Below are 9,397 nucleotides of genomic sequence, written 5' to 3' on the forward strand. Positions count from 1 at the left end.
ACGAGCGAGTCGATGTCCAGTATCTTGGGAACACATGGAGTTGAAGGGGTGGAGCCCCCTGGGCATGGCAGGCCTAGCCCCCACGGCAAAAGCACGGCGTCGAAGGTGGGGCTTGTATACACGAAAAAAAAAAAAATAATAAAAATAAATAAATAAATAAATAAATGAATAAACTGATAAATAAAATAAAATAAAATAAAATAGAATAAAATAAAGTGAAATAAAATAAAATAAAATAAAACAAAATAAAATAGAATAAAACAAAATAAAATGAAATAAAATAGAATAAAATAAAATAAAACAAAATAGAATAAAATAAAATAAAATAAAATAAAATAAAATAAAATAAAATAAAATTAAATTAAATGAAATGAAATGAAATGAAATGAAATGAAATAAAGTGAAAATAAATAAATAAATTCATAATTCCCCCATGGAAGAGGGTTCCCGTCAGTAACTCGCTAATGTACGGTATTTTGGTAACACATGGAATTCAAGAGACGGAACCCCCTTGGGCGCAAAGATCAGCAGGCCTAGCCCACACGGCAAAGCCGTGTCGGCAAAGTTCATATTTCGAAGTAAATATTAAAATAGAAACATCAGAATTTCATTTTTTTGTTTTTTTTTCATATTTTTCTCAGGGAAGATGGCTCCCACCAGTCACTCACGCCGTGCTTTGTACATCTGCGTCAAATAATTTTCCATCGAAGAGTTTGTTATAACATTTCACTGAATTTCGGTGAATTTTTAAGAGAACAAGGTGATTACGAATGTTCTGATCCCGTGCTTGACGACTTACAAGCAAATGACGGAGATATTAGATGATATGCAAGAATCGTTTATGCAAAACTACTTCTCTAGTTACGAGAACCTCGTCAAAAATGATGGACCATTTGATCGCAAGAATTACCAAATGCACTACATCGACATAGAATATAAGGAATATGAACGCAAGTGGAGGTAACAAGCCAAACATGTGTTCAGAAAGGTTCGCGAAGCCAAAAGAAATAACAAGATGCTAGCTAAAGCAGCTGAGAAAGAACATAAAGAAGCTGGAAGGACTACAACTGCTAGAGAAAATGAGCTGAAATGTGTTGAATACGAGCGCGCTAAAGAACCGGCTATGTAACGAAGAGAAGATAACAAGAAAGAACGAAAAGAGTTAGCAAGACGTGTCGGTGAACACATAAAGATACGACAACAGAAGAAGTCCTCCAGAGCGAGCGCTGTAGGCCTAGTCCCCACGGGAAACCCGGGGCTATTGTATATATGTATATATATATGTATATATATATATACATATATATACATGTATATATATATGTATACATATATATATATATATAAATATGTATATATATATATATATTGATAAGTATTTTAGACAAATGATTTGGATGATGGAGAACATAAATACAGGGGAAGGTTCGGAACCCTAAACACTCTAACGTTTCGTTCGCGTTGATCTTCTTCAGAAGTTCTACGCGAACGAAACGTTAGAGTGTTTAGGGTTCCGAGCCTTCCCCTGTGTTTATGTTCTCCATCCAAATATATTATATATAATTTATATACTGTATATATATATATATATATATATATTATATATATATATATATATGTATGTATATATACATATATATATATATATATAATATATATATGTATATATATATGAGAGAGTGATAGGTGGGGAAGGGTAAATGAAGATGGCCTTTTAGAATACGTCCTAACGTTTCGGTCACTATGACCTTCTTCAGATATATATATATATATATATATGTATATATATGTATATATATATATATATATATATATATATGTGTGTGTGTGTGTGTGTGTGTGTGTGTGTGTGTGTGTGTGTGTGTGTGTGTGTGTGTGTGTGTGTGTGTGTGTGTGTGTGTGTGTGTGTATGTGTGTGTGTGTGTGTGTGTGTGTGTGTGTGTGTGTGTGTGTGTGTGTGTGTGTGTGTGTGTGTGTGTGTGTGTGAGTGGTGTGTGTGTGTGTGTGTGTGAGTGGTGTGTGTGTGTGTTTGTGTGTGTGTGTGTGTGTGTGTGTGTGTGTGTGTGTGTGTGTGTGTGTGTGTGTGTGTGTGTGTGTGTGTGTGTGTGTGTGTGTGTGTGTGTGTGTGTGTGTGTGTGTGTGTGTATGTGTGTGCGTTTATATACTTATAAAATTCTGATCATCTTGTTTGTTATCTTGATTGGTTAAAATCGTCACCCAGCCAATCAAAAGAAGAGATATGACGTCACGACTGAGGACCAGCCAATCAGAAGAAGAGATATGACGTCACGATTGAGGACCAGCCAATCAAAAGAATATGTATGACGTCACGACTTAGGACCAGCCAATCAGAAGAAGAGATCATAAGAATTTATATGACGTCACGACTGAGGACCAGCCAATCAGAAGAAGAGACATGGCGTCACGACATCCGCTCTGTGGGTCCCAAGGAACCCCAGCGCTGAGCGCGAGACGATACAACTGCTAATTTTCCAATTTACCAATTTTTTTATTTCCAATTTTCCGATTACATATTTTCTGACCTTTAATATTTAAAATTTTCATATTCACTATTTAAAAGCATAGCCAACTCCTGAATTAGCTTTTATGAGGTATAATGAGTTTATTAAAATATTACAAACCGTATAAATCATATGATGCGTAGTGTTCCAAGCAACAACGACATGACGTCATAAATTTCCGATTACATATTTTCTGACCATTGATATTTAGATTTTTCATATTCAGTATTTAAAAGTATAGCCAACTCCTGAATTAGCTTCTGTGAGGAATAATGAGTTTATTAAAATATTACGAACCATATGAATCATATGATGCGTAGTGTTCCAAGCAACGACGACATGACGCCACAATCTTCTAATTCCAAGATTGAAAAATGTTTTATCTGAAGGAGACAATATTCCGTTTACATGAATTCAGTTTCCAATTCAATCAGCGTTTGCCATTACCATTCATAAGTCTCAAGGACAGACTTTTCAGAAAGATTTAGTTTATCTAGAGTTCTAGACAAACCTGTAATTCAGCATGGACATACATATGTTGCGCTGAGTAGAGTTAAGCAAAAGGAAAATATTAAAGTGTTTTTAAATCATTCAAATTGTACAAAAATGTTGTAAATATAAGAGCATTGTCTTAATAAAGATTTTATTGACCACCATTTTATCAAAAACGTATCATTTAAGATTTTATTTGACCCAACGGGTCACGGGTGGTCTAGTGTATATATATATATATATATATATATATGTATATATATATATATATATATATGTATATATATATATATATATATATATATATATGTATATATATGTGTGTGTGTGTGTGTGTGTGTGTGTGTGTGTGTGTGTGTGTGTGTGTGTGTGTGTGTGTGTGTGTGTGTGTGTGTGTGTGTGTGTGTGTGTGCGTGTGTATGTGTGTGTGTGTGTGTGTGTGTGTGTGTGTGTGTGTGTGTGTGTGTGTGTGTGTGTGTGTGTGTGTGTGTGTGTGTGTGTGTAAGTGTGTGTGTGTGTGTGTGTGTGTGTGTGTGTGTGTGTGTGTGTGTGTGTGTGTGTGTGTGTGTGTGTGTGTGTGTGTGTGTGTGTGTGTGTGTGATGATATGGTTTAACTTCACACATTACCCTCTATCGGGAGGCTAGAACGGCGCCCCTTACAGAGGACTTTGTAGCGCGGAATTTAATAAACCATGCCTTTGGCAGGGTTCGAACCTCCATTCCCTCGACCTTCGCTGCAAGTAGCGACGCCCTAACCCGCTCCATCAGACGCCTATCCCATTTTACATCTGCTCTCCCTTTTACCTCTTCCACTTTGCATTTTGCTTCCACTCTCTCCTTTTTGTACCTCGCATATGCTTCCATAGTTCTACTTTGCGACCAATTTTCATGTGCCTTTTCTTTTCTTCCAACATCCTCTTAACCTGTACATCCCACTAACTGCTACTTCTTCTACTTCATTCTATCCATATGATACATACTGTTTTTGTGCACTTCAGCATGCCCTCCTTGAAACATAACCATTATTTCTCTACCCATGTTCTCTTCTATCCTTCACAAACAATCCTGGTGTTCTTACTCTTTTCTCCTCCTCCTCCTCCTCCTCCACTTTACCTCCTCCCTCAATTTCCCTTCTACCAGATAAAGATCTAACAAACACCTGCTCCCTCCCATGAATAGATTTGCGTCCATTAACGCCTTTTCAACCATCCTCTCCCACGTATACTTTTCCCTGTCTTTCTTCTTAAACACCGTGTTCCTTATAACCAACTCCCTTTCTAAACACGTCTTTAGCATGATCTCTCTGCTATAGGTCTCACCTGATACAATGACCCTCTCTACTACTCCATCTATTAGCTAATCTTTACTTTAGTATTGAGATCCTCCAATACCACAACATTAATATTACTCCCCAAACCGCACATTCATTTAGATTACTCTCAAAGGTGTACCTCCACCTGTCTATCTATCTATCTATCTATTTATCTATCTATCTATCTATCTATCTATCTATCTATCTATCTATCTATCTATCTATCTATCTATCTATCTATCTATCTATCTATCTATATGTCTGTCTATCTATCCATCTAGCTAGCTAGCTAGATAGATAGATAGAACCGACAATTCCGCGCAGGACAAATCCTCGCCGAGAATTCAGTACATGGCAATTCAGCGCAGTCAAATCATCGCAAGGGCAATTCAGAATGCTGTTTTGATAAAGTTGTTATAGATATTAACAAATATTTAAACAAAACTGTTTCCTTGAGCTGAATTGCCCCCCCCTCTCTCTCTCTCTATCTCTCTCTCTAACTCTCTTTCTTCACTCGTAGGGAGTAGAGGTTTATGAGTTTCGTTACATCGTTGAGACTGGAGACGAAACATGTGAAGACCTTGGTACTACAAGACACCATATATCATACAACGACGTTATCAGTAAATGTGGACAGTCTTTGCAGACATAATTATGATTTCAGACTCGTTTAACTTAACAGAATCCCATCAAACCATATTCCAAGAACATTTCGCTTGTTTGCGAAAACGTCGTCATAACTCAAAATATCGAATTTTTCAGGAGAGGCATTTTAAAGTTTCAAAACGCTCTCAATATTATAAAAAGCCCTCAAACACCATAGGTGGAACATTTTTTGGAGCATCAAATACGCCTCTAAAGTTTATAGAAGTTGAAACAATCATAATCTTTACTAAGTCTAAAATATTTGTTGGAACAAGTTGGAACATGTAAGGTTATGTCTTTGGGACATTTAGCACTCCCTAGCGGTCAATTTTTGAGCTACAGATATGACACTGATACCAAAAAAATCCGTGTTTGAAGATGAATATGTCTGTATAGATAACTCAAAAATTCAGTTTTTTGAGTTATGACGACGTTTTCGCAAACAAGCGATTTACTCCCACAAAAACAATTTTACAAGGATTTTATATAGATAATTTCTATCACCGGGAGGAATTCCCTAGGCTTTGTCGCTGGGTATTACGTCTTGGTTCTTTGTGCAACCGGGCGATCTTTTTTTTCTGAGGTCGACGCTCTCTGAAGCAAAAGAGTAAAAAATCTCTCTTGAATTTATCTTGATCAAACCTTCCGTTATTTTTAAACTGAGTTCTTTATTTTCTCTGCCTCCAGGTGGTTATATATAGTTAAATTGATCCCTATCTACAGCAATCGATTGAGACATCATTGGTTAATACAACACCAATAGGTTTGAGAATGGTGCCCTTGCGCATGCGCATATATGGCTCTAGTGAGTGACATTATATCGACATGCACATAAGTCCTGGGTCCTCTGTGACGTCACGTCGAGACGAAAAACGTAAACAGACTGTTTCTTTCGAGGTTGGCCTGTCCCGGTCTAGGAGCGATTTGCGAAAGTAACTACTGGTCCAGAGTCACGTGACCTAACGCCGCGTATATAAGAGAAAGGCGGGAGGAGAGACTGTGTCATTCTTCGTCTCTCTTCCGTGCCTACCACGTGGCTTTGTTAGCTTTCTGATACGTCACTGACAAGGTAGGACCTAAGTAATTTTAAATGCAACTTTTTTTTAAAACACCCCAAAGATGAAACTTTATCTAAAAGTAAAAACAAGATTATTTCAGTCATTTGACACATGGGTCTTATGCTGAAAAAAATTGAATATCTTTAATTCCATGGTTTAATACAGATACTTCTCGCTATTGGAAATATGTAAAATTATGAGTTCTCTAATGTTTGCAACGTAAAAAAACTCACAAATATTGAAAACCTTGTATCCCCAAGACATTTTCTAATGTTGTAGTCATTCTTTAATTAGGTACCGTATCAGTGATAGTTTTCATAAAGTACGATATATTGATACATGTATCCTGTGAGCAACAATAGAAGATGTCGGAATATATAACACATGTTTGCATGCACACACTAATATAAAGGTGTACGAAAAATGATCTTATATACGCGTGCGCGCGCAGGTGTGTGTGTGTGTGTGTGTGTGTGTGTGTGTGTGTGTGTGTGTGTGTGTGTGTGTGTGTGTGTGTGTGTGTGTGTGTGTGTGTGTGTGTGTGTGTGTGTGTGTGTGTATGTGTGCGCGCGTGTTTGCGCTCACGCGCATATGCATGCAAAGGAGTTAGACATCATTTTGGGTCCATGTATGTATGTATGTACGTATGTATGTATGTATGTATGTATGTATGTATGTATGTATGTATGTATGTATGTATGTATGTATATGTGTGTGTATGTGTGTATGCGTATGTGTTTGTTTGTGTGTGTGTGTGTGTGTGTGTGTGTGTGTGTGTGTGTGTGTGTGTGTGTGTGTGTGTGTGTGTGTGTGTGTGTGTGTGTGTGTGTGTGTGTGTGTGTGTGTGTGTGTGTGTGTGTGTGTGTGTGTGTGTGTGTGTGTGTGTGTGTGTGTGTGTGTGTAAGGAATATATCTTCACATATTCTCATGTATGTACGCAAATATAGGCGCAGAAACGCACACGGATTGGGAACTTCAATGCTGACTGGAACCAATCCAATTTTTACCCAACAGATATCTATGATGTTTTTTCATATTACTTTGGTCTCATTCTATCTTATTATATTATGTTGCATTTAAATATATTTTTATTACATGTTTTATAGTTAATACTATCAATTCTATCCTTTCTTATTTAGATATTTATTTTATTTCATTTTATTCTCTTTTATTTGATCTTATTTGCCGTAATCGTTTCTGTTCTATCCTATTTCTATTATTTTTGTTCATTCCATGCGCATACATATAATATGAAGATAACAGAAATAAATGATCTAGGATTATCATTACGAAGCCTCGACCATAACTACTATGAAAGAAGACAAAAAGATTAATAATCTGACCTTCTTATACTCGTCGCATCAATCATCTGTGAGAGCATCAAAGTAGAGGATCCGATCTTTTTGCTAAGGTCGCAAGGGATCACAAAACAAAAACCTGGCGTTTGAATGCGCTGCGTTCTTTCTGATCCTATACTCGTTTGTATCTTTTATATAGTCACCTCTTTGTTGTACACAGGTTCATCTAAGCTGAATAGAATCGTTTGTTAAAATCTAGAACAAAACATTTATATGTTTGAAATTGCTTCTTACTTCCACCAATAGTTATCCGAAATATTTTAATCAAAATCACTTTAAACTATCTACTGTGGAAAATGTTCCCTTGCACAGAATAATTTGGCGTTAGTTAGAACAGTGTTTTATATACCCATATTGTTCTTTTGCCCCTTAAATGGTCGTCATGCATTTATCATACTAGGAATGACTGCCTTTTGTCATGCAAAAGCTCCACGGTAGACAGACACATAAAAAAATACGATTTCAGAATGGACCCAAAGACATTCAGACTCGAATCCCTCGGTGTCTGTAATACGATCTGACCCTCTTTCTTTAATAACGGGTGACACTTTCCCCTATTGTCGTGGCTTTCGTCAGGCTCTTCCCATCGTTCCCACGCCGAGTTATTTCTAGATCATCTCAATTAACCCCTCCACTCTCTGATGATACGTTTCCTTTTATTGTGACTGCCGTCAGTGTTTCATTTGTTTCCGTAATGTCCCATTGCTAGCGTACCTGTTGCATCCTGTCTTAATAGCCTATCCCCGTGCGTCACAGTTGCCACTTTGTCTATTTTCATTGCCGTCTTCAATCCATGTCATTCACCTCCGTGTCATTCCCTCTGTAGCCAAGGACTAAGGGGAGCCTTCGGGGAAGAAATTTATAAGGAAGAAAGTGGAAGACAAAATGATACAAAACTAAGGACATTGTCGTGGAGGCGATTTGAAACACTTTGAAGATAAATGACGGAACCGTTGATCGAGTACACCGGCAACCATCGTGAAGGAAATATACATGCGAGAGATAAACATTCCAAAGGGCGTCAACATATATATATATATATATATATATATATATATATATGCATATATATAATATATATATAATATATATATATATATATTATATGTGTATATATGTGTGTGTGTGTGTGTGTGTGTGTGTGTGTGTGTGTGTGTGTGTGTGTGTGTGTGTGTGTGTGTGTGTGTGTGTGTGTGTGTGTGTGTGTGTGTGTGTGTGTGTGTGTGTGTGTGTGTACTTGAAAAGGCTTCAAGTAATTAAAAAAGCGAAACGTTGTACATTTGATAAAAATTCCATCCTCACGTGACGTCTGTACGGGGAATTAACACTTCAACCTCAAACGATCGGTAAGGCCGAGAAGAAAACATCATAGCGGAGACGTCTAAGCTCCCTCAGTGAGGTCGCGTGTCTCCAATAACTCCGGTCTCAAATGTTAATCCATCAAGAAATAGCTCATTCCAACTAGAGTTCAAGAACGCTATGCTATTTCTTTTTTCATTTCTTTTATTTGTCTGATTTTGTGTTGCGTCACTCTTCATCACTAAAGTTCCCAATGAACCTTGTAAGCTTGCTTATCCTCCTCACCTCATCAAAGAATTTTACTTTTCGAAAGTTTACAAGACAGTTCATCGCTAATTCCTATTCTTTTGATGTCGTTTTCAACACGATACAATTGATATATTATGGTGACATAAAGAATAAGAAGCGAAAGAAAAGAAAATAAGAAGGTAGAAGATACGTAAAAAAAAATAAAAGAAAAAGGAAGATAACAACATGGAAGGATGCCGGCATGACGGATGCGGTGAGCAGATGAAGTGTGTGTGTGTGTGTGTGTGTGTGTGTGTGTGTGTGTGTGTGTGTGTGTGTGTGTGTGTGTGTGTGTGTGTGTGTGTGTGTGTGTGTGTGTGTGTGTGTGTGTGTGTGTGTGTGTGTGTGTGTGTGTGTGTGTGTGTGTGTGTGTGTGCGTGCGTGTGTGTGTGTGTGTGTGTGTGTGTGTGTGTGTGTGTGTGT

The 9,397-nt window shown here is 37.3% G+C and overlaps 1 protein-coding gene across 1 annotated transcript in view; it reads left to right on the forward strand.

Annotated features, from left to right (window-relative positions):
* Positions 1-1,015: 1,015 nt before the first annotated feature.
* Positions 1,016-9,397, forward strand: part of LOC143020169 (uncharacterized) — a 23,691-nt gene continuing 15,309 nt past the window's right edge. Inside the window, exon 1 of the mRNA XM_076176332.1 lies at positions 1,016-1,125. Within this exon, the coding sequence (XP_076032447.1) occupies positions 1,016-1,125 (110 nt within the window). The remainder of the gene's footprint in view (positions 1,126-9,397) is intronic.

Source organism: Oratosquilla oratoria, chromosome 39 (genome assembly GCF_046742065.1).
Source record: "Oratosquilla oratoria isolate Oo_2021 chromosome 39, ASM4674206v1, whole genome shotgun sequence".
Taxonomy (NCBI): Eukaryota; Metazoa; Arthropoda; class Malacostraca; order Stomatopoda; family Squillidae; genus Oratosquilla; species Oratosquilla oratoria.